The sequence below is a fragment of the Clarias gariepinus genome, chromosome 13, assembly GCF_024256425.1.
Source record: "Clarias gariepinus isolate MV-2021 ecotype Netherlands chromosome 13, CGAR_prim_01v2, whole genome shotgun sequence".
Lineage (NCBI taxonomy): Eukaryota > Metazoa > Chordata > Actinopteri > Siluriformes > Clariidae > Clarias > Clarias gariepinus.
The window spans coordinates 10,056,955-10,083,470 of NC_071112.1; the positions used below are offsets into that span (position 1 = coordinate 10,056,955).

Sequence of the window (26,516 nt, forward strand, 5' to 3'; positions counted from 1 at the left end):
AAACTGTGGTTATTATCAAAGCAAATTTGTATGCACTAAATGATTGTGATATGAATGCTGTAAGTTGTGAGTGAGTGAACTGAATGATGATAGAAAGTGTTTTTATGAGTTTCTATGTATTTTTCTGTATATATTTGATAAGCTTTTGTAAGTGTAACAACAACCTGCCCAGGGACTGCGGGTGGAAATTAGCATTTTTGCTATAACCTGGCACATGACATCTCTTCTTATATTTAGACTAATGTTGTTTGTGCATTGTCCCTGATCAAATAAATAAAAAATAAAAAATAAAAAAAAATTCATGGTTCCATCCATTATGGCAAGTCACCAGGTCCTGAAGCTGCAAAGCAGCCCCAGATAATCACACTACAACCACCATGTTTGACTGTTGGAATAATGATCTTTTTATAAAATGCTGCGTTAGTTTTACACTAGATGTAATGTGACGCACACCTTCCAAAACGTTGAACATCACAGCTCAACAGTCCACAGTATATTTGCCTTGGGGATAATCAAAATAGGGAAGTCTTGGATAAAATCAAGATGTTTGGGGCCAGTTGAGGGCTGTAGTTCCTTAAATGTTGTTCTGGGTTCTTTTGTGTCGTTGTTGTGCTCTTGGAGAAATTTTGGCAGGCCGGACACTTATGGGAATGTTTACCACTGCTCTCACCATGGTTCTCTGGAGTCCTAAAGCCTTAGAAATGGCTTAGTAACCCTTTCCAGACTGAAATGTCCTTTACTTTGCTTCTCATTTGTTTCTTGATTCAACAGGTCTGACAGTGAAACTAAATATTTCTAATTCCCTAGATTTCCTCAGCAATCTTTCTGTAATATCAAAATTTGTTTGATGACCTCGATCTGATGACCTCAATTTGGTGACAAATATCCAAAAACCTAAAACAAAAAAAAAGGAAGAGGGGAAATATATTGTACCAGTCAAAATGTTTTTTCATTTATTTTCTACATTCCAGAACAATACTGTTTTTTTTATGATGATATATAAGTTAATTAAATAACTACAGTTGTTTCTATTAACAAAAATAGTAATAATATAAGCTTTTTGTAATTCCTACATTTTTGCAATGTCATTCCCATATTCTGGTTGCCAAAAAATAATGATACCTTTAGCATTACATGACATATCCAAACACCTAAACCTGCACTTTGAGATCTGGAGCCTTCCCTTTCAATGCAAACTGACAGGACTTCCAAATAAGGAGTTGTTGTTTTAAATCAGTCACTGACTAATGTTGCGTTTCCGTCACAGCTTTAACAGTAAGATTTAACGATTAAAAAGTGGCAATTTACAGTATTTATCAGTCAATATTTCGTGAACCAAATTATTAAATGTCTCACTGCAACAATTATTTTATCTTTAGGTAATGTAAATACTGTTAAATTATTTTCACTCATTTCTTTTTTTTTTTATTAATTTTAGATTTAACTAGCTAAAATCCTTCTTCAGCTAGCAGCTCTGTTTTTTTGCGACAAAATGGCAAATGGTGTTAATGTTGACCTGATTTGAAAAAAGACTTTTAATCCCCATAATTGTAAGGAGAGACTTTTATCAATTAAGACAAGAAAAAAATATCAATTTAGACAAGAGCAAGCTTTTATTTCAAAATGTCCTGTATTAGTTTTCTTGGTAGACCTATATAATATATCAGCATTGTATGTAAACTCCAGATGTGTGCTAGTTGGTTATTTGTGAAAAGCCTCTCAGGAGCTCCACAGTGACTCAAACCAGCTAAAACATGCCACAGTCAAAGAAAAAAAAAAAAATTCTTCATTTTAGTGTAAACATTTCCTGGAGCTCTTGAACTGTACTGCATTGTTCTGCTGCTGATTACTGATTGCATGAATGAGCAGGTATTCCTATAAAAGTGAAAGTGAGTGGATAACACACAGCTCTTCATGTCATAACAAACAACCTCCTCGTCACCAGAAGTACACTGATCTTAATGCTGAGACTAACAAACTAACCTGGAGAGCAAAAAGCTAGGCTAGTTAGTGAGACTAGTTAAGTGTTGTCATTCTTACAGTTTAAGCGCATGATAAATATGTCATTTAAAAATCCCTTGATGCTATTATGATGGTTTCGGAAGGCAGATCATTGCTACTGATATTCGAAACAGATAAAGGGGTGCCAAAACTTTGTGTTGTAAAACAGTTGGATAGTTTCCAAATATGAAGAAACCTTAAGTAAGTGCAGTTTGTTGTTTATTACATTTTAATAATTTTAAATGTTTTAATAAAGTTTAAAATGTTACTTAAACAGTTATGTAACACAAATGAAAAAAAAAATTACACACTTGTGTCTGTGTTTTAAAAATGTCTACAGTGATAAATAATACAGCGCAGGAAAAAAAAACTAAACACAAAAACTGTAGATCAAGAATATAAAATAAAACCAACAAAATTACTGACAATGGTCATTCAGAAGTTTGTTGCAGTTTGACTTCGATCCTTGATTTTTGATTTTTCAGCATTATAAAAACTGTATGAATATGCTGTATATTCTCTTAGACCTTGTTATGACTGCAGGCAAAATAGATTTCTTCTAAAATCTGATTATTAGGACTGACTGTCCACATGGCTATGTGAAAGTGGTTAAATAGAATTTGGCTCTGTTCAGACTCAAATCTGACACATTGTCGACTTATATGCACTGGTTAGATCAAGTCACATACTTATTGGTAATAGTGCAAAAATCTAAAAAAAAAAAAAAATACCCTCCTAAAGCATGCCAACTTAACTTTCTACATATTTCTTTTTTTATTATATTTTATTATATATATTTTTATCTCCATTTTAACCGTTGTCTTCCTATTTGTTTTTTAACCAGTTTTCACCATGGATCCACGTCCCATACCACATGATCGCCTAAGCTTGAACTACCATGCTGGGTTGCGACGTACAGTTTAAAATCCAATTTGAGCAGGTAGAGTGTAAAGACCAAAACACATCTTTGGAAATCTGATTTTAAACCACTTCTGGATACGGTTAGGATCAGATTTGCAAATTCAGACTATATATTTTACTGTTAAGACTAATCAAAAGAAAAATGATTCCTATCTGAATATGTTAAAAATCAGATTTAAGCAGGCAGTCTGAACACAAAGAGCTTTTCATGAAGGAGAATGGAACCCCTCACTGACCCTGTGGAATTTGTTGTAGAATCCTGGGTGTTGGTGGGAAAGTATTTTTTTATAAAAGAACAGAGGTTTAGGAAACCACAGTAAACCCTGACACACTGAAGAAAACCCAAGAACCGGGAGGAAACCACGGGGAGACACAAGGAAAACCTAAAATCACATCATTATTATTATTATTACTAAGATTTGATGCCAAACCTGACAATAATGGCATTTTTCTTTCTAGAAGGTGTTCTCAGGTTCTAAGAAGGTTTCCATATGTTACAACTTTTAAATGGAACAGTGTTAATGTAAAGAACTCAAGACCTAAATTAATTCCTCTCTATGGTGATTATGGATTATGGATAGCTGTCACTCGTTGATGATCTGTCCCGGGATCCCGCCGCACTCCATCATGGCGGTGGAGGTGAATGGCGTGATGGTGTCCAGCGAGATCTCTGCGTCACACTCGCACCGGCCCACGCTAGGTAGCAGCACATGCGTGTGATCACGAAATACTCCGCCCACTCCGACACAGGAAGAGGAGGAGCTCAGAGAGGAAGTCTTACGAGCTCGCAGAGCACGCTCTTCCTCTTTGGGAGGAATTGGAGGCGGAGCTTCTTTCTGCAGCGTCGTGTCATGATGGTAAGACACAAGCTCATTGCTGAAGTTCACGGCCTCGACAGTTGTGCTGGGGAACAGTTTGTGGCAGCCCAGGATGGAGGAGAAAGCTTTGCGGAAGTCAGCATTGAAGGCGTAGATTACAGGGTTGAGTGAGGAGTTGGCCCAGCCAAACCAGACAAAGACTGCAAAGGTGGTGTCACTGACGCATTGGCAGAATGGCACCACGCAGTTTAGCACGAAAAACGGCAGCCAGCAGCACACAAACACGCCCATAATGACGGACAATGTCTTCAGGACCTTTGTTTCTTTTTTGAAAGCCGTTTTCAGCGGGTTTGAATTTTCTCCGCTCCCATCGTGTCCTGCTGCTCTTTCCAACGAGGAAATCCGTCTAATCTGCGTCTGTGCAATTCGGAAAATCCGCGTGTACGTAGCAATCATGATCACCACTGGGATGTAAAAGCTAATTAGTGAGGATGAGATAGCATACGTACGGTTCAGGTTAGCTTTACAATTATCATTGCTAACATTTGCATTGAAGTTTGTCTCTCCAAGGATGTTAGTGTCTTCATCCTCGTCTGCCTCGTGCCAGTTGAGCTGCACAGGGATAAAGGAAATGAGTACGGACAGCGTCCAGGCTACACCAATCATTATGAAGGCTACACGCTGTGTCATTTTGCGTTCATAGCGGAACGGGCTCGCGATGGCCCAGTATCGATCTACGCTAATGATGCACAAATTCAGGATGGATGCTGTCGAGCACATGATGTCAAATGCCACCCAAATAGCACAGAACACACGCCCAAATAGCCACGCCCCTGCCACAGCTGACATCGCCTCCCATGGCATCACTAGCACAGCCACGAACAGGTCTGACACGGCCAGCGAGATCACGAAGAAGTTGGTGACTTTGGAACGTAGGTGGCGGAACTTTACCACAGCGGCACACACCAGCGTGTTCCCCAGCAGCGTCCACACGATCAGCACAAACAGAACGAATCCAAGCAGGACCCTTGCGCTCCGCCCACTCTCCGCTTCATCGTCATCGTCATCCTCGTCCGCCCGCACCACTGCTGTGTCATTTGTAAAGTTTGTCATTTTGCAAATTAAACAACAGGTCTCTGTTCCTCTTCTTTGGGTTCGGTAAATTAAACACTCGTATTTTAACCAGTGCAAATTGACACTTAGCTCTAAATTTAATTTTTTTTAGAGGACACAATCCAAATCAATTTAAGGTTAAGGGGCATGCCCAAGGATCATGCAGGGTCCTTGGTTTGAACTCACGATACACAAAAAGGCTTCTCCATTTGTAAAAGTTTGATTTAAAAAGATGCCATTTTCTTAGTAAAGTTTCCCCAACAAGTTTTCCTGTTGTTGTTTTTTTGTAATTTGTGAAAAGTATCATGTCTTAAACTTCGCATCTTCATTCTGGACAAAAGAATTCTTCCGTGTCTTTCTCATCCTTTAGGAAACTCGTTTCTCATGCATTGTGTTTTTTAAATCTCCAAATCCACATTTAGCTCTAAATTTACATTTTTTTAAAGGACACAGTGCAAATTATTTTAAAGTTAAGAGTCAGGCCTAAGGGGTCACCATGCTTGGTCCTGGTTTTCGATCTCACGATACACAAGAAAGCTTCTCTTTTGAAGTAAAAAAATATATATATACGATTTAAAGAGATGATCTGCAAAAACAGTCCATGCAAAGTTTATTTCAGCCAAAGAATGTTTCAAATTCCTTAGTAACGTTTCTAGAACAAGTTCTCCATTTTTTCTATAATTTGTAAAACATTTCATGTCTTAAACTTCCCTTATTTGGTCTGGATGCGTTTATTCTTTTAAGAGAGAGAGAAAAAGACGAACTAACTCAGCAGCACGGGCTTCCATGTCTTTCTCGTTCTTAATCGTATTTTCCTCGTTTCTCTTGAACTCCTGTCTTGCTTCTTTACGCGGGCGCTCGCGGTGCTTTACCGACTCCTCATTTCTCACTCCTTTCACAAGAGTTCCGAGTCCATGGCTTACAAAAAGTCCCTCGTTTGTAGCAAAGAAAACCCAGAAAATGTGTATAAACCTCCACGTTTTCCCCAGGTGTGTAATGTGTAGTGTCGGTTCACGCGCACTCCTCCTGCGCTCGCTCCTCCCGTGGCGCGCGCGCTCTTGTCTATTTCATTTATTTCCCTTTTAACATAAACCGCGTATGTTTCAGATTCTGACGGTTAACGCGGAGTGTTCGTCGTGTTAACGCCGTTCTCTCCATCCTTCGTGCTGTTCTAACTTTATTATCGTCTTTATCTATCCTTTCTTGTCCGCACGCGCGCTCCGGTCTTTCTGGCACTCCTGCCTTCTGTCCGTCTCCACCGAAACACCCCCCCCCACACACACACACACACTGCCTAGATGTCTCATTCTGTCTGAAGAAATGAGCTAAAGTCATCATCAGGCTCTGATTGGACTCTTCTCGAAGCGCGCGCACACACACAGACACGCACACACCTGGTAAATGAAATTAAACCTAATAAACTGTTCAGTTCAGTGTTTGTCCTAACAGTATGTGGGGCAAAATGGTGGAAAGTGCTGTCACTTAGTTTTACTGATGCCAGAATCATATGAATTAACATATCTGACACCTGTTCAATAAATATAGTGTGCATACTTTCAATCATTAAACATTTTCTTACTTTAATGTTTAATATTTAATTGTAGGATTTAAAAAAAAAAGCCAAGTTCAAGGAAATGTTTTGTCACTTTGATCAAATTCAAATTTTATTTGTCACATACACAGTCATACACAGTACGATATGCAGTGAAATGCTTGTACGACCGCCGGTGACCCTAAAAAGAAAATAAAAAGTATATAAGGAATAAATATTAATAAAAAGAAATACGAAAGAAAATAAATGTAACTAGTAAAATAAACAAACTGTACAAATAAGGGCATAATAAAAAAAATTCGAAATCTAAAAATATAGGAATATGGGGGGGATATATATATATAAATTTTTTAAAATGTTTTACAGTGGCAATGGCTGTGCAAATATGCATGAAAAGTGACTTATGAAAGTGTCATGTGCAACTGTTTCAGATATGTAAATATGTATTGCATGCATGTGTCCATGATTGTCCAGTCAATGTCAATGTTTAAAAGATATTACTCCCATGTGCTGGATCATACATTAAAGTGAGACCATATACTTTTCATCTAAATATATTCTCTTTTTATGAAATATAAAGCTTATTCACAATAACATCGAGATCCTAAAATATGTGAAACACTGAAATCATGAATCAATAATCGGTTTATAATTTATAGGGTTAAATAAATATCACTTACCACAAACTGTCATTTGTGTTACTCTATTTAACATTAAAAAATGTTTTTGCAAATGCAAAACGTAACACAACTTAACTCAACTTTATTTGTATAGCAATTTAACAACAGGAATGCCCCAAAGTGCTTTACATAAACAATAAAATAATATAAAAAGACATAATTAAAATAACATCACACCCATATCCAATCAAACAGAATATATAAAATCAACATCTCATTGTTTAAACGCCAGAGAAAACATTTGAGTTTTAAGATGGGACTTAAACCCTTCAGTAATGTGGCCTCTTGAATAGTCAAAGGTAGGTAATTCCACAATTTGGCTGCCGCTACAGAGAACGACTGATCACCCCTAAGCTTTCATTTGGTTTTAGGAACAGTCAGCAAAAGTTTATCTGATGATCTAAGAGACCGGGGTGAGGCATAGGGCTGAAGCAAATCCGAGAAGTACTGTAGGGCGGGGCAAGGCCATGTAAACATTTAAACGTGACCAAAAGAATTCAAAAATTTATTCGTTACTGTACCGGAAGCCAATGAAGGGAAGCCAGAACTGGAGAGATATGTTCTCTTTTACAGGTAGTTGTTAAGAGTTGAGCGGCAGGGTTTTGGATCAGTTGTAGTTGATGTAATGCTGCCTGTGAAACCCTGAAATACAAAGCATTACAGTAATCGATGTGAGTGGTGATAAAGGCTTGGATGGCTATTTCAAAATGCTTAAAGGACAAAACAGGCTTAAGTTTTGCCAATTGTCTTAGTTGAAAGAAACTGAGTTTGAAAGAACCACAGTACTGATCTGTTTATCAAATTTAATGCCATGGTAAAAAAATAACACCCAAATTTGACGCTTTAACATACTGAAAGTTTAAGTTTGAAGGTTTAACATACTGCTCCAAGGCTCCTAAATCCGAAGGTGGAACTCTACCCCTGGCACCAGGACCAAATACCAAAACCTTCGTTTTTTTATCACTAAAATTAAAAAAACAAATTTGCCTAACCATGTCTTTATGTCATCTAGACATGTTAATAGAGGCTTGACAGAGAAGCCTTTCTTCTGTTTTAATGGGAGATAAATCTGACTATCATCTGCATAGCAGTGAAAGGAGATGCCATGTTTTCTCAGCCAAGCGTCAACAAATACAAAGAGAAAAGAAAGGGTCCAAGGATAGCTGATGAGGACTCAAGATCTCCAAGACTAACAAAATATGTTCTATCAATAAGATAGGACCTAAACCAGTCTAGAGCTGTCCCTCTAATTCCCACTCAGTGTTCTAAGCGTGACAGAAGGATGTCATGGTCTACTGTGTTAAAGGCAGAAGTTAAGTCAAGCAGCAGAAAAATCACAGAATCACCAGAATCGGTAATATGATAAATGTCATTTAAGACCCTTAACAGAGCTGTTTTGGTACTGTGAAGAGCCCTAAAACCAGACTGAAAGACCTCAAGAATTTCATGCTCCTTAAGATAACTTATTAGTTGTTTATATACTATTTTCTCCGGAATCTTAATCATTAGAGATTGGTCTGTAATTAAAGACACAGACGGATCAAGATTAGTTTTTTTTTTAACAAAGGCTGCACAACTGCATGTTTAAAATTTCTGGGTACCACCTTAGCATCCCAAGCTGCTATTTATAGTCTTTAAAACTATAGGAGCTAGAATAGGAGCCCAATCTTTAAAAAAGATAGAGGGTAGATGTTAAGAGGTAGGAAGGTGTTTAGAAATGTCAATTTATTAAAGCAATTTATGTGAAGCTTTTAAATTCATCATTGATGTTATTTATTTTATAATTATAACTTTGGACGTAAAAACTGATTACATCTAATAATTAATAAATTTTGACATAATTAAAAACCATGAGGTCTTACACATGAAAGCCATTCTGTAAATAGTTTAGATTTTCCTCCAAATTGTTATTGGTGTTAGTGCTATTGGTGTTACCATGATTGCTGTTACCGGGAAGAGAATAACACCAGGTATTAAATGTATATTTTTTTATATAATGATCGATTAACTAACAGTATTTAGAATGCAAGTATGTAAGTTATGTAAGTAAGTTATAAGAGTGCACACATTGTAAAGATGCAGATAGAATTGACCTTAAAATCCATAAAAATTCAACGTATTTTATCAATTAAAGCAAAAGGTTAGTATTAAATACAAAAGGTTTTACTTATCGCAAAATGGCTTTTAAAATTTCATGTAAGTCATATATTGTCAATATTATACAATTTTTTTATGTTTTGATTATTGCGTATATTATATACTTATTAACTATTTATTACTAATTTGATAATCTCTTAATTCTGTTTTAGTTACTCACATAGTTTAATGGAATTCATGTCAATATTTTATTTACTAAATTCTCAAAAACAATTGATAGTACTTTTTGTTGTCTGATATTTTCCCTAGACTGTTAACTTTCAGTCTGTCTGTCTCTCTCTCTCACTCTTTCTCACGCTCTCTCATACTTCCTCCAGATGTCTATAAAACTTTCTCCTCTTTGTTTCTCTGGATTTCTACAGAACATGAGAATGGCTTATGCTCTTTTATTTACCAGCAGTATGTGATACTCAGAGTGTTTGGCTCAGAACTTACATATCTTATTTTACAAGAATAATCTCGAATATTTGGACACACTATTGTGTGTATCAAGAGGTTCACTCATTAAACTGTCATCCTAACACTGCTGCACAGCAGAAGGTTGTAGTTGTATATTACACAGTCTGCTACAGTACAAGTCCAAACCAGTGGTGTTGCAGAAATCCATCTGTGGTGAAGATAAACAGGAATTTTCAAAAATGATTTGTGATTATAGTATAACACCATTTTTGATTTTGCTGGGCTTAGAAATACTTCATAAACACTTCTGAAACACTCATTGTGAAATCATACCATCTTGCACTTACTAAGCTCAGGAAGTGTTAAAACTGATCGGAAATCAAAATCTCTCACTCAGCGAGATTATCAGCACTGCTGATAATGTGGCACTTAGTTACAGATATGTGTAAGAATAAACGTTTATCAGTGCTAGCTAACATTATTAATATACACGGATCAGGCATAAATGCAGGTTTTCTTCCATGAGTACCCCAGTAAACTAGTGACAGAATCATGGCACTAAAGGCGCACTCATGCAGATTAGAACCAAAGACCAGCCCTTCTGGTTTGATCCCACAGAAAAGCTAATGCACAAATTTGTTTTGCCAGCAGACGAAGAGCCCAAGGCCCCCGACACGGCCTCCATACTCTCCAGATCCCAATCTGGTCAAGGCCCATGGGATTCGCTGGATAAACAAGTCCGATCCACAGACTCTCCACCCCACAACTCACATCACTCAACTCTAGCATTGTTCTCAGGTCAGACAATACAGCACCCCTCAGAGGCCCTGTGGAGACTCAGAGGGTCAACTCAGGGGTCAGAGCTGTCTTTGGTGGCACAAGGGGACTCCTTATCAATTTTTTAAAGTACCTGTAACGCTAAGCTTGACTCTTACCTTAGGGAAATTCCATGCAAAGCCTGACCTTACCATGGGGAAGGTATGTTACTGACACACACACTGATACACTACAAACATGTATTTTGATAAAATAAACAATAAAGTGCTGTAGTGGTTAGCACTGTCGACTTGCACCTCCAGGGTCCCGGTTCGATTCCTGGGCAGGCCCGATTCCCTTCTCTGTGTGCATGGAGTTTACATGTTCTTCTTCTGCTTGATGGGTTTCCCCTGCGTACTCCGGTTTTCTTTCAAAGATATGCAGGTTAGGCTAATTAGCATTCCCAAATTGCCTGTAGTTTGTGAATGAGTGTGTGTGTACGTATGTGTGTGTGCTCTGTGATAGATTGGCATCCTGTCCAGGGTGTAACCCGCCTCTTGCCCTAAGCCTCCTGGGATAGGCTCCAGGCTCCCTGCTACCCTGAATACAGGATAAAGAGGTATAGAAGATGAGAGTGGGTAAGTAAACAGTAAAGTCAGTGCTAAGCATCAGAAAAGCACAAGGAGACACAAAAATGATGAAAACTAGAAGGAAGAGGAAAAGAGAGAGAGAGAAAGGAACAGACAAAATGTCAGGAATAATTAGTGATTTATTTATTAGATATTTCGTTTTAGTATTTAAAATATTATAATGTTAAACTCCTCTTTGTTTTATTCATGTTGTTTGTAGGGGGCTGATTCAGATCCATATGGTAAAATCACACTTATCACATCTATTATGTGTTTCACATCTATAATGTAAAATCGGCACATAAATAACACCCTTAGTGCAAACTTGAGCAGCCGTGCTCTACGTAAAAGTTCATGTGTGTTAAAGTTATGACAGTGTACGTGTCAGAAGCGTGTCTCAGTTATGCTCCATTTTGCTGATGCTCAATTCCGATATCTTTTGCATAAGTTTGTCCTTTTTTGTTAAATAAAGCTGGTGTGATCATTACGTTTATGGAGTGATGCATCAGTGATATAAAAAATACTTAAACTTAAGCTCCACCCCCAGTGACTGACGGACACGGTTACTGTTGTTCGAGTGAGTTATTTGTCTGTTGAAGTGTTTCTGGATGTTTCTGGTTGCTTAGCTTGGACAGAAAGTCGGATTATTTTTAGCAGGTGCGTGAATAATAATGAAAGTAATTTTCACAAATGTCTGTGAGATAATAAATGACACACATTAATAAGGAAGCACACAGCACTATTTACTCTATTATCATGTTTCTTTTCATCTGTTTGTCTGTCTGTCTGTCTGTCAGTCTTTGTGTGCATATTTGTTTTTCATTGTACCTGACTACCTCTTTGTCTACTTATGCATATGCCTTTCTTTCTATCTATCACCCTTTGCATGTTTGATTATGGGCTTTTTCCTCAATGGTGGTCTGAAACTTCTTCACGCCAAATAAGACATCAATCTGTGAGGTTTGCCTTTAAGGGAGAAAGATGTGGGGAACCAGGTAATAAGTTTAATAAGTTCACACTGGAAATAAGTCAGTTGTGCTGCTGAATTGTGCAGTGAGATCTGAAGCAGGAACTGAGACCAATCCTGCTGATGTCTTTAAGGAATGCAGACTTCCAGATTTGCCTCTTCAATATGTGCATTAGACTGTAGGTAATAAATTGACATCATACTAGAACCACCAGTTCTCCATAATACTTGGACCATCTGGCAGTGTCTTTAGAAGATGTATAGTACTGAGGATAATAAACCTGGGTGTGGAATAAGATGCAGGGACTTTTTAAAATCGATCAACGATGACCATGATGACTGTATTTCATCAACGTTTCATCATAGTTTCATCATGTATTTCATGAGGTATTGGGGAAAAGGCAACCTTAAGTGCTAGTTCATTCCATTTACTTCACAAAGGAGGAGTATGAAACGGGGTATGATTTTTTTGTGTGTGTAGCGCTTATTAAGTTAAATCAAGATACAGCAATTAAACAGAAAACTTTTGAGCTTGGGTTTATCTTTGTGCACTTAGGTTTATCTCCCCAAATTAAAGTTTATCTCTCAGTACCCAGGTGTCTCTTATCTTCAATGTTTTGTAATAAATCTGAAGGTCCTGAATATCTCAGCTTTCTGACCTGAGAAAAGTCACACTTGAATGTCATAAAAGAAAATGACCGAGCAGCATGTTTACTCTGTAAGGTCCTCTAAAGAGTAAAACAGATATAACAAACGTGGATGATGTTCATGATGGTGTAGTGCCACGCAGTGGCCATAATGACCAAATCTGCTCTGTTTAGGTGCATATGCATATCACTGCTTATTGATTTTTTATTTAATGATATAATAGGGAAAATGTTACCAAATAAATTGTTTAAATATCCAGATATTTATGCCAAACAGAAACACGATTTACACCGAAATATGTTTTTATATTTTAATAAACCAAAATTAACTACATTTTCTTTTACATTTCTAATGATAATTTAATTTATTAAATGTTTTTAAGTAGTGTAAACTTTTTTTATTGATTTTTAAATTAATTATGTTTTATTATTTTTTACATAACCTTTTAGTTTGTTGTTTTACAAAAACCTTATATATTTTTGTGTGTGAATTATCCAGCAATGAAAAATTATTTTAATTAATCTAGAAATTTTTTTTTTTATTTTATATATCAATTTACTTTTAGTACCTTTATGGTACAAATGTATTATTTAGTTTAATTGTACTAAATTGTATTTGTACAATGCTTTAAAAATTTACATTACACATTATCTTTTATTATATTGTATTTTATAATTAATATGTGTGGTATAAATGTTATTTTATTATTTTGTTATTATAATAACAGGGATCGCTTTTAAAATTTGGTTTTATTAAATTTTTCCTATTATTTGTGTTGACCATTATAGATTATTGTGTATATATGGATATTTTTTAATAATAGTAAGAAAAAAGATTAGAGATTAGAAAAAATATTTATTAATTAAATTACTGTTTAATAAAAAAAATCTGAGTTTCTATGAAAATATAATTACATTTAATTTTGTAAACTTTTACAAACTGATTCATTTTAAATGTATAAGCAATTATAGCAAATATAAACTAAATATGTAATTTATTTTTGATAATATGAATTGTAGTTACAATGTAGTTGTCTGTAGTATTAATTAGCTTTGTTTTTTAATTGATTATTAATTACATAGATTGCTGTAATTACTCTCTTTTATCAAGAGATGTCGCTTTAATTCTTCCAAGGTCCTCCGTATATATTTTGTAGGGCAGGGGAACGCCACCAGGATTGAATCCCTAATGGAGAGCTATTGGATATGAATCGCACTACGTAGGGCGGAGCGTGGCGTTACTTTGTTCCCTCAATAGGGCACTTGAGTAGGGAGTAAGGATGCGGTTGTAAACTCAGGCGCCGGCGTTGCTCCATTCAAAATGGCGATTGTGTTTGCGCGTGCGGTGGACCGAAGCTGAACTCGGCTTCGATGTAGAGCAGGATATTACCCATTATCCGTGATGGCCCCGGTTTACACCGAATATTTGTGTTTTCGCGTTATGAAACAGATAATTTTGAGAAGTCTTTAGTTAAAGATTTCTTCGTGTGCGCGTACATGGGTATAAAATGATATCCCGGTGTGGAAACAGAGGAATAAGCCGGTATAATCCTCGCAGTCGGATAGAGGCGAAGCTTATGTTTTGTATTTGCACTTCCGGGTTTGGACCGTGATGGAAATGGACCAAGAGGACGGTACCGAGTTCGTCCTGACTTTCGCCGTGGACGTTAATGAAAACCGAACAGAGAGCTGTAAATCACACACTCTCCAACCTCTGGCTCAGACTCAGAGTGTGAACAATGTGTTTAATCCAGGTCCAAAATGTCCTGTTGACTCAAGAGGAACCTGGGTCACTTCTGAAGAACCTCAGATCAATGGTTTTTCCGAACCTGATGGTGTGATTGAGCTGAGTCTGGAACCAAAGGGTGGGGAATGCAAAGCTGACACATCTGGACACATCAGGGCACCAGATGGAGAAACAGGATGTTTTGGAGAAATCAGTCCTAACCTAACTCAAAACAGACATTGTGATGGTTCTGATGGTCACCTGACCGTGAATGGGAAAGTTGTGGATCTTTGGGGGTTTCATGGCAGCCCGGTTATGAGTGACGGAACAACAGTTATTGGAGGAACCAATGGCAATCTGATCACATCTGTGGAAACATCAGAAACGGAAAGAGGAACCCACTCCAGATGGCTTACATTTGGTGAAACTTATGGAAATGATGATTCTCTGACCGAATCTAGACACACAGTCACATCTCATGGAACTCATGCAGATGTTTGGGAATTCCATGCCAGGGCATTTGGCAATAAGAACACATCTGCAGAAACATCAGGTGGTATAGGAACCAACATAAACTGGGCTATAACTAGAGATGTTGCTGGGTTTAGTGAAACCAATGGCAGCCTGACTGAATCTAGACCTGTAAATACATTAGATGCAGTAGATCCAATTGTGATTGGAGAAACTGTCAGTACTGGAGAATCCAGTGGTTATCAGATAACATCGGGAGAAATAACAGATTGGATCAACGTCCACTCAGTTGCTTTAGTAGAAACAGTGGGCACCAAAGGCTTAAATGCTGTACTAGCTAAGAAAACAGTCAGTGATGAAGGAAGTGATGGTATTCTTACCATGGCTGGAGCCTGTGCCAGCATGGCTGCATTTGAAGAAACAACCACCATCTGGACCAATAGACACCATACAGTCACTGGAGAAACCAATGGTGATTTTACTGCAAATGAGGAATCTGATGGTCCTCAATGCACCAAGATCAGACATGTTACTGCAGATAAAGCCTCACAAACTTATGAAACCAATGCAAGTCCAAGTGTTGCTGATAAAATGGTGGATAGTAAAGAAACCAGCACCAGTTTGGCCACATCTGGAGAATGTGCAGCCAGTAGGACAACCAACAGCAACTCAGTTGATCGAGAAGAAACTGCCAGAGCCTGTTATAACAACACCTGTTTGACTGTAACTGGAGAAACCATGAGTATTGGAGGAAATCATGATAATCTAACTAGATCTGGAGAAACAGCAGTTACTGGTAAAACCAATCCTAGCTTACTTGTAACAGGAATTGGTGTCAGCGTGACCACATGTAGAAATGTAGATACAGTTGATGTAAAAACAGCTGCTGTTGTAACTGGAGAACCCATGAGCATGAAGGAAACTGGTGTGAGCCAAGTTTTATCCCGGGATCAGGTTCCTGGGAATCCCAAGCTGGGGAATGATGCGACAAAAGCCAAGTTTGACATTTGGGGAAATCCAGACTGTCAAGTCCACCCTTGGGTGTGTGTCAGTAAGCATCCGAGTTCCTTCTGTACAGAATCAGAAATGAAAATACCTAACGGATTCATGACTTGTCCTGAAATCCAAATGGACACAAGTCAGCATGAAGGAACCTTTAGAGCCGAAGCTCTAGACAAAGGTGTCAGGGTGGGGAACTGTGGATATTTAGTAATAAACCCAAGGAGCATTTCAGGAACCTCCTCCATCCCTGTTTATTCAATCAGGGAACCTTGGAACTCTGGAGAATGGGGACAGGAAGTTAGAAACTCGTTAGATCATGGGCCAGAAACCATCTCGGACCTCTCAAAGCTTTGTATAGCTAACGTGAATGAAGAAATGATCAAGCAAGAGATTGAAACACGACAGGAGCATGAAGTAGATGTTAGTGACAGTGTTGGTGTGGCAAGACCACGCACTCTGAGAACTAATCCTGGGCAGGCAGTGTCTCTTAGCTGTGACTCCACTCCTCTGAACGACAGTAACGTTGGCTATTTCGTAGATGATGAAGACATGGATGTTATTATGAACAGTTTGGAGCTTGGCCGTCGACAGAGTGCTCCTGATAAACTTCAGGAGAGCAAATGCGCCGATCCCGAACCTTCAGCTGAGCAGACGGAAAACAAGAGGCAAGGATTTGCTGACTTTCTAACAAGGTACGAGCGAGAGTTTAAAGATATTGCATATAACTGTTGTCATGTAGCTTCGTGGAGGAACAACGTGAGATATCGTCAAATAAAGTTGTTTTTTCTTTTATTAAAAAAGGTGTTACTGCATTTCCTGTTGTGGCGTGCTAGCTTGTGATGGTTATTTTAACGGAAGAATGTTTCATAAAATCTTTTTTTTTTTTTAATCTAACAATATAAATAATCATAATTAAAATAGCTATATTATTTATATATATATATATATATATGTATATTTATATATATATATATATATATAAAATTAGTTTTATTTATAAATTAATTTGTTATATATTGTTGTATATAAATCTTTAAAGATATATTTTTAAAAACTGATTCAAATAAAAAAAAATGCCAGCAATAAACATAATGAAATTAGCCATTTTAAACATTTAATAATAGAAAATTGTCAGCGATGCTAAGGAAATCAGAATCTAATTAATAATAATAATAATAATAGTCGAAGTGAATAATGAATAGAAATATAAAAGAGGGAAAAAAATAGAAAAAAGTTACTAATAATGAGTAGTAATAAAATTAAGACATGATTAAAACAATATTAACCATATTGTAAATAGAGCTGCATGATTTGATTAAAAAAATTATATCACAATTATTTTGACGTATTTCGATAAAGATTTAAACTGCCATATGTAACTAATGAATGTACCATTTTTTAATTTTTACCATTTTTAAAAATTTCAGTTTTATATATAGGGGCTAACAGCAAGTAACGGCAAAAATAGTCTCGAGAATGTACGGCAATATTTATTTATTACCTAAAAAGCATAAAAAAATAATAAACAAATACTTACTTACATATTATAGTACATTTTCGACAAACTATATGAATTTCTTTTTGTATGCAATTAATTGTGCAGCTTTAAAGATATAAAATAGAATTCATAAGTTAACAGTTAAATAAAAGTAAAATAGAAGAATATTAATGAGCAACGCATGTGTCACCTGATTTTAATGTTTTAAATAGATCTTTATCTTGCGCGTGTGTATACACACAGGTAAACCTTGGATTGCGAGCATAATTAATTCCGGAAGCGTGATTGCAATCAAAATCACTCATATATCAAAGTGAGTTTCCTTATAAGAAATAATGGAAACTTTGACCCAATATATTAATATAAAATATATTTATATAAAGAGATTAGTACAAATCTAAAGAAAAAATTTAATTCAATTTTATTTGTATAGCGCTTTCAACAATTGACATTGTTGCAAAGTAGCTTCACACAATTAAAAGAAATTATGGAAGTTTGTTTGAAATGTTGAATGCGTATAAATCAAAATGATAAGATCGTCCCTGACAGTGGCAAGAAAAAACTCCCTGAGATGGCAATAGGAAGAAACCTTGAGAGGAACCAGACTCAGGGAACCCATCCTCGTTTGGGTGATAACTGATAACATTGATTGATCTGCGTCATACTGTGTGTTAGGAGGCTGGAAGTTCAGTATAACAGGAATAAAACCATTTAACCTGCACTTTACCTTTGAAAAGAAACATGGCTGGTGTAAGATGAGAGAGGGATGTAGGCGCTACTTTGTAGAACAACTTTCTAAAGCGCAGACGCACACACACATAAAACAGAATCACTGCTCTCTGACAGTGTGTCTCTGTCTGCAAATTTCTTTAACGTCTTTAATAACACTTGCTTTTGCCTTCTTTTTAGGATTTCTATAGCAGAAAAATTGTGGATTAGCGGAAAGGGGACATTGCATTGTCGTTAAACAGATTCGTCTTCCGCACTGCTACAGCTTTTTTTTTTTTTTTTACTTAAGAAAAGTCACTACACTTGACACATAAAAAAGAATTAACATGCGCGTACACAAATGGTCACTGTTATAATAAGTATACACGCATATGTTTAATGTACAAGTGAAGCACGGCGATGAGACTGAACATGGGAGACGATTACCCACTGCAAGCAATCAGGGGTTATTAGAGGTCGCTCTCCTCATCACAGCATTCATTACTTCCTGTATACGTTTGTATATAACATTGACTTCATAGTTTTCAAATCAACTCTCAGGTGTGTGTGAGCAAGAGACATTCCAAATATGTTTTTAGCTGAACTGGTTTTATGCTGTTCGGTGTGTGGAGGTTAGATTGTCTCTCTGTGACGTTAATAATACAAACACTTCAGCGTTGTAGGATTTAAACTCGTGAGCCACACCTTACCCTTGGACATGTTTAGCCTGAAGCCAGGGAGATAATGCAGCGAGTTTTCTTTCAGTACCAAAGTTAATCCCGCCAATCAGAGACATCGATGTAACCATGGTGATATGTCGCATGTGAATTGATGTGTTGCTCTTTTATTTAAGTTATTCATATAAGGTGATATACAGATGGACTGGATGACATTAGAGTCGAGTGCATTAATGTAAATCTGTGCTAATGTCAGAGCTGCTGTTACAGAGAATTAATCAACACCTTCTGACCAATCAGAGGACGGGATTTAGCAGCACTGTGACATAAGCAACTACAAATCAATGTTTTATGACCTTCTGTTTCTCCTTTCTGCCCCTACAGGAGTCTGTTTTCCTGGAAGCTCAAAGACCCCAAGGCCACGACAGCTGCACCAGGATGGAGATTATTTGGAAAAATCTCTCCAAAAGGGAGCAACACCAGGGACAGCAGACTTCCCCCGCAGGTAAGGAAGCGCAGGGAGTGCAGTGTGCCGAGGGAGGGGTCATGAGAGACGCCCTGAGACTGTGGATTTGATTCATGTTTAGGAGTCAATATCTGGTTTCAAGAAAGGGTCACTGTGTGTGTGTGTGTGTGTGTGTGTGTGTGTGTGTGTGTGTGTGTGTGTGTGTGTGTGTGTGTGTGTGATGAAATGAAACCCGCTGATATTTCAGTTATGAAATAGCCAAGCCCTTAAACACTGCAGCACCCCAGTGCACTAGAGTGGTGTAATGAAATCAGTTTTTTGTTAGTTGATTTGATTCATTATTTCGAGTCCAAAATCGATTCAGAATCGTTTCACTCTAAATAATAAAAAAAAAAAAAATGAAATTCATGACTTGGTATTGGATTTCGAACAAACATTAAGCTAGACTGGACGTGAACATTAATTTGATTGTGTATGTGTGTGTGTGTGTGTGTGTTTAGGTTGCAGCTGCCATTTCTATAGCTGTCTGGCTTCCTCTCTCTATCTGTGTGTGTGTGTGTGTTGAGTAGATTTGAGCTTGCTTATGATTCAACCCACGCTATCCACAGGTGTCTCTCTGTATTCTGTGTGAACACACACACACACACAGACACGCACACAATCGCGTGCACATGCACACACACACACACGCACAGTGCTTCTCATTCAAAACACTTTTTTTAACTAAAATGAGCAAAATTTACATCTCACATTCGTGCAGAGTGAGGACTTGTGGGAAGCGCACACACACGTGACAGGATTTGGATAAAATGTTTACATGTATTGTTTATATTAAATAATATCCTTAATCACATTACTGATAAATTTAACATCCACGTTCGCCTTCTCTAGCGATGTGTTTAATAATTTAGAGGCCTGAGTGTGTGCACTTTATTTATGAATATGTGAATGTCTGAGCTATTAAGGTTTAACGGCTGGAACAAGGGCATGTGGGTGTATCCTAATTTGCATATTCATGGTCCATGCATTGGTAATGAGGATAGAGATGTGATTAATGCTTTCCCTCAGGCAATAATGATAAAGGTCATGATTTAGGACGCTTTTGTAGCAGCTGAGGTGTTGAGGTGACACCCGGAGGGTAAATGAAAGCGGTGAACACCTTGACGATGTGACAGGACAGAGTGCATAGCTGTGTTTGAGTGGGAGGAGTCTCAACTAATGTATAGCAGGAATGTTTCATTAGCACATGTTAGGATGTCTGAAAACACCCTACTGAAGATTAGGAGACAATGGGAGGGTGTTAAAGATGGACTAAAATATCTCTCCTTCTGTCTCTTTTCCTGTTCTATCTCTCTCTCCCTTTTCTATCCCTCTCTGCCTCTGTTTATCTGTACCTTTGCGTATCTTTCACTTTCTCTCTGTATCTACCTCTGAGTCTGTCTCTCTCTATATCTGTCACTATTTTTGCATATCTCTCACTTTCTTTCTGTCTCTACCTCTGTATCTGTGTCTCTCGCTCTCTCTCTCTTTACCTCTGCATTTCTATTACTTTTTTCTGCCTCTTTCTTTTTCTGTTGCTCTTTGATTCTCTGTTTCTCTGTCTTTCTGCCTGTTTTTTATGTTTAACTATTCCTGTTTCCTATCTCTCTCTAATTCTCTCTTTCCCAGCATGTGCCAGTTAGACGCAAGAATCTGGAGTTCGAGCCTCTCTCCACCACGGGCCTCATTCTGGAGGACAGACCTGCGTAAGACTTCTCTACACCCAAAACACCATGTATATAAATAAAGAATACTTTACCGCCTTACATCAGTCCGAAAACACACAACAATAAACTCTTTCTTTTCAGGAACCTGCCAGCGAAGTCTGAGGAAGAAGCTGAGAGACACAGACAGCAGTACAGTGAGATGATGGCAGGAGTCAAAAGGAGAGGTGAGGAGCGACTGCACTCGCTTTCCCACCTACACAGGACACTTCACACTTCTTCACATTACTCTCATCAGGCTGGGTGTCAGTAATATGAGCTTGGCCACTAGGGGGCAGAAAATCAGAATATACAGAAAAAATGAAATGACTCTTTTTGTGGTTGGCAGAGTGTTATGCTTGATGTTGAGTGTGTTTCTGTTTCCTATCTTTTTCTTTTCGTCTCCTCACCTCCTCTGCTTCTTTCCTCCATGCTTAGAGCTAAAGGAGGCTCAGCGTAAAAAGAAACAGATGAAGGAGCGCTACCGACAGGAGGAGAGCATCGCCCGCGCTCTGGTGGTCTGGAACACGGAGATCCTGCCCAACTGGGAGAACATGTGGGTGCACAGACTTATGACAGCTTCACCTCTGTTACTGTCACAAAGCACTGACACTGGAGACTCCTTCCATAAACATGGTTATTTTTAAAGTAATTTCAGGGCTAGTAAATGTGAATGAGCTTTTACTATAGAAACGAATGAGCTTTTGCTATAGAAATGAACGAGCTGTTCTATTGCTCTATCCAAGAACAGTGAGGTTCTTAATGTTTGCACAAATATCTTAGTCAGAGAGATGATTAGTTGGAAAATGCATTAGTATAGAATCTGATGGACTGATTAATTTTTGGGTGGATTATTCAGGAGGAACACACGACGTGTGCGGGAGTTGTGGTGGCAGGGTCTTCCACCGAGCATCCGCGGCAAAATCTGGAGCCTCGCTATCGGAAACGAGCTCAACATCACACCCGGTAAAAATGAAAACGATATTCTTACTTGTGCATCGATATTATCTTCTCTTAATAACGTTATTGGTCATGAACAGGTTTTTAACTTGCAGGACAGGTTTTCAAATAACATCAGCAAATGTTAAATATACACGATAGTGAGACTGTGTGTGTGTGTGTGTATTTGTTTACAGAACTGTATGAAATCTTTCTGTCTCGAGCTAAAGAGAAGTGGCGCAGTTTTAACGAGACTGGGTCGCTCAGTGAGAATGAAGGTACGAGCTCATGTTCATTCAGGGTGTAACGGGTTATGGAGACGTTCTAGAGTGTGAAGTGTTTATTAGCCTTATAAGACAGTTATACTTGTTATAATAAAAACGTAGGATAATTTATAAACTTTAATCATCAGCTTTATTTAATTGCCTTTACAAACATCTTGATTCTATGATCAAAAATAGATCAAATATATTTCACGTTACATATTTATTCATTTATTGAGTCTATTCAAACTTTTCTCTTCAAAGTTTGATGAATTAACTCGTAAAAATAAATTAAATACATTGGAACCTTGGATTGCGGGGAAATTGGTATGCAAATATTTGCCTTGGTATGCAAGGCAAGGAAAATGAAAAATAATTTACGAGTACTGTAGAACACATGCACTTTGTCTACGGAGTGTTATGTGATCACAACTGGGCAAATGTCTCTTCTCTCTTTTGTGCTGTGGGATTGTGGGTAATCAGCTCAGTCTCAGTGCATGTGCGTCACTAATGGCAACGTGTGTGTGTGCACCTAAAGCATTTTTTATTTTTATTTTGTGTCCAAGCGTAGTGACTGTTCTTTAGTAACTGTACTGCAACAACAGTCCCTGTTAAGAAAAAAAAAAGTTTAAAAGGCCATAGCAGTGCGGAAGATGAAGCTGTTCAGAGGAGTAATTTCGGTTATGTGTGTGCGTGTTGTAATACACAGTAGCCCCCCTGCTTCTTTTCTCGTCACAAGTCTTGATTCTTTTTAAAGGTAAAGTGCAGGTTAATTTGTTTTATTTGAACTTTATATTATGTAATTATTATTGTCATGTGAATATTTTTGGGTTGTGGAAAAAATTATCAAAGTTTTCATTATTTCTTTTGGGGAAATTCCCTTTGATATACAAGCATGCTTCTGGAAATAAATTGTGCTCGTATTATAAGGTTTGACTGTAACTGCAGCTGTTGATGGTTTTAAATGAAAACATTAAGAGCAGCTTATGATCTTTATACGCGCACACAACTGCCGATGTATCCTGGTTCACGATTGGCTGAAATGTGGCAGCTCCAGTGGATAAGAGCACTCAATTTCTATAACAATGCCTAAATAAAGACATGGAACTACTGTACGCTTTGCCTCAAAAATATCAACCTATTCTTGTAATATATTTTTTTAATTAAATTAATATTTGAAAAAAAATTAAAAATAATATTTGGAATTTACATTTATTCCATAAATTGATGCTACAAACAGGCGTCTGCTCAAGAACATGTGACCTTAACGTTGTTGCAGATCTGCAGATAAGGAAGGCGCCTGATAAAATATTTTTTTCTTGCTAGCGATATCAGCGTGTGTGCTAATGCCCCGTCTTGCTACATGTGCTTTTCAGTTCTAATGTAACTGTTAGTTATTAACCGATCTCTTATCGTTTCTGTTTGTATTTCAGATTGTGGTGTAGACAAGGAGTCGAGTTTGGACCTGATTAAGCTGGACATCTTCAGAACCTTCCCCTCGCTTTATATCTTTCAGAAGGTGAGGAAGAGGTTTGACAGAAAAAGAAAAAAAAATACATTGAATTGGTTATGAGCATTTGATGTTCTATAATCTTTCACTGTACCTCTCACACACTTTTTACTCTCACACACACTTTTTCTCTCTCATCACTGTCGATATCATTTTCACTTTCACACTCTCTCTGTCTCTCTTACACACACTTTCACTCTTACTGTTATTCACTCACTATTGCTCTAATTCTCACTCTCTTTCATGACATCACTCTCTTAATATCACTCACTTACACATTTACTCACACACCTTTTCTGTCTCTCTCTCTGAAGGGTGGACCGTATCATGATGTTTTGCACAATGTTTTGGGAGCATACACCTGCTACAGACCTGATGTAGGATATGTGAGTATTGACTTTTTATCACAGGTTGCACACTAATCACCTTATGACTGTGTGTTGTGGATTTCGGTACTAAAGTGTGTGTGTGTGTGTGTTAAAGGTGCAGGGAATGTCCTTCATAGCTGCTGTCCTTATCCTGAACCTTGAGGAAGCCGATGCTTTTATTGCCTTTGCCAACCTCCTCAACAAACCGTGTCAAATGGCCTTCTTCAGGGTGGACCATGACCTGGTAATGCACGCACACACACACACCTTTGACAGTTAACCCAGGTGCTGTCTTGCTATTCATCAAAGCCATTCAGTTAATATTACCCAGTCTCTGTAACAGCCTGCGCTATATTAATATTTATAATTGTAAAATGTAATTAACCTGGTACAGTCCTCTTCCTCCTCCTCCTTCGTAAGTCGTGTCGGGGGCTGCCACTATCTCAGACATCATAACTGTTTTCTGAATTTGGATTGGGATTTCCCTGCTCTAACTGACGCTGATTGCTCTGCAGATGCTGAAGTATTTCGCTGTCTTTGAGGTTTTCTTCGAGGAGAATCTGCCCAAATTATTCCAGCACTTTCATAGCAACAGTCTGACTCCAGACTTTTACCTCATAGACTGGTAAGTGTTTCCTTCTCCTTCTTACCTATTCTCTAGTCCCTATTCTATGTTCCCTAATCCGTGTTCTCTCCACCACAATAAGGATTCCCAATTCTCCACCCCGAGATAGTTAATCCCTACTTCCTCTTCTCTCCTCCGTACTCCCAATTCCCTTTTCCCAGTTCCCAAATCCCTACTCCAATTTCTCTAACTCCCTATTCCCTAAAACCTTCTCTATGCCACCTCTCTCTTCATACCCTATTTCCAATCTCCACTCCCACTTCCCTATAACACATTCCCTACACTGTTTTCCACTCCCTAATCCCAGTTCCCTTCTTTATATTTTTATCCCTTACTGTCAGTTCTCGGCACCTTATTCCTAGGGTGCACGGCATCCCTAGTCACTCCTCACTTCCACCTGTTCTCTTCCAAATCCTAACCCCCCCCCCATTTTACTTACACAACTCCCTACAAAGTCATCCATATTCCCTACACCCTGCTGTCTAAAAGAATTATTGGTACACTCTGACTGTGTGTTTAGGATCTTCACGCTCTACAGTAAGCCGTTGCCGCTGGACGTGGCATGCCGCGTGTGGGATTTGTTTTGCCGTGACGGAGAGGAAGCCCTGTTCCGCACTGCATTAGGAATATTGCGGCTCTATCAGGACGTCCTGCTGCAGATGGACTTCATCCACAGCGCCCAGTTCCTGTCCCGCCTCCCGCAGAACACCCCGGCTCACACACTCTTCACCTGCATCTCTAACACACACATGCTCAGCAACAACCGCCGCTGGAACCAGGTACACACCCAACCCAATACTGTGCGAACATCCATAAAGTACAGGCGTGTGTGTGTGGTGTTCTGGAAAGTGTTTTCTGTTTCAGGTTTTTTCAGCTCTGGTGAAAGATGGACCTAAAGAGGCTGATAAAACAGGAAGTCCTGCATTAAGAAGCTAACGCCGTACAGAGTGTTTATGATGTTTGGGATGTTTAACGGGGTCCTGGTGTACAGTGTTAACAAGTCGGACTGCAGAGGTTCGGCCACTCGGGGAAGATCGTGGGAAGAAGCCGCGGATTCACCTGATGCAGAGAGGACATTTCTCTGTGCGTGCGTGCGTGTGTGTGAGAGAGAGTGAGTGAGTGAGTGAATGAAGTTGTACCATGTGCCAAATGTTTGTGACTGTAAAGCAAGTACGCACAGACACAAGTGCAATACACACTAACGCAAGTGTAAGGCCGTGCGAATACCATAAACAACAATCCTTTCGAGTTATTAAGGGTGGAGCTTATCTTAAATTCAAAGAGCCTATTACCTATTACATCTTTTTAAAAAAAAATTCTTTTACATTATGCTAGCTTCCTGCACGCAATACTGAGTTAGCCAAGGTAAGTTTAAGAATACCTCAGTAGCTATCTAACGTTTCCTAGCAGGCTAGCTCACGTTCACATTCTGTAACTGCTGTTGTGATGTCATGAGATTTAGTTAACTTAAGCTCCGCCCTCCTCGAGCCAAGGATTAAACGGTTAAACGGCAACCTAAAGGACGCAACGACAAACCGTTACCCTGAACGTTACTTGAAGACGAGCAACAAAAGCGACACTTTATTATTCTGATACGTTTCCAGATATTATGTCAGTGACCATATGTGCAATGTCGCCCTCTAAAGGGAGCTCTTTGCTAGAGATTGATTTTATTTTCTTTAGAGCAGGCGTCTGGGTTAAAAAGCTGAAACGATATGTCTAACCGTCTTGTTTTGTAATATTTTACAGCCGTGAGCGCTGACAGGACATACGGTGAATGGGTTTTTTCCCCACTACCATGATCTTTAAACAGAATTTTGTCCTGAAGTTATATTTATAATATTTTAAAAAATTAAATGATTTAATGAAAGAAAAATGAAA

At 38.1% G+C, this 26,516-nt stretch overlaps 2 protein-coding genes across 2 annotated transcripts; one reads left to right on the forward strand and one right to left on the reverse strand.

The window, feature by feature from the left end:
* Positions 1 to 3,506: 3,506 nt before the first annotated feature.
* On the reverse strand, positions 3,507 to 4,853 carry LOC128536046 (D(1) dopamine receptor). The gene has a single exon (XM_053510191.1). The coding sequence runs from the start codon at positions 4,851 to 4,853 to the stop codon at positions 3,507 to 3,509; it is 1,347 nt and encodes a 448-aa protein (XP_053366166.1).
* Positions 4,854 to 13,964: 9,111 nt separating this feature from the next.
* tbc1d12a (TBC1 domain family, member 12a) lies at positions 13,965 to 26,516 on the forward strand. The gene is made up of 13 exons (XM_053509938.1): positions 13,965 to 16,531; positions 19,107 to 19,227; positions 20,857 to 20,933; positions 21,036 to 21,118; positions 21,369 to 21,486; positions 21,790 to 21,896; positions 22,067 to 22,147; positions 23,566 to 23,651; positions 23,957 to 24,028; positions 24,126 to 24,254; positions 24,526 to 24,635; positions 25,156 to 25,414; positions 25,500 to 26,516. Exons 1-13 carry the CDS (start codon positions 14,253 to 14,255, stop codon positions 25,569 to 25,571), a joined length of 3,594 nt encoding a protein of 1,197 aa, XP_053365913.1. The 5' UTR covers positions 13,965 to 14,252; the 3' UTR covers positions 25,572 to 26,516.

Coding starts and splice junctions, on each gene's coding strand:
- LOC128536046 (XM_053510191.1), bottom strand. CDS start 4,853: ATGACAAACTTTACAAATGACACAGCAGTGGTGCGGGCGGACGAGGAT.
- tbc1d12a (XM_053509938.1), top strand. CDS start 14,253: ATGGAAATGGACCAAGAGGACGGTACCGAGTTCGTCCTGACTTTCGCC. Junction 21,487..21,789: donor CTGCCCAACTGGGAGAACAT/GTGGGTGCACAG, acceptor TGGATTATTCAG/GAGGAACACACGACGTGTGC. Junction 22,148..23,565: donor GTCGCTCAGTGAGAATGAAG/GTACGAGCTCAT, acceptor TTTGTATTTCAG/ATTGTGGTGTAGACAAGGAG.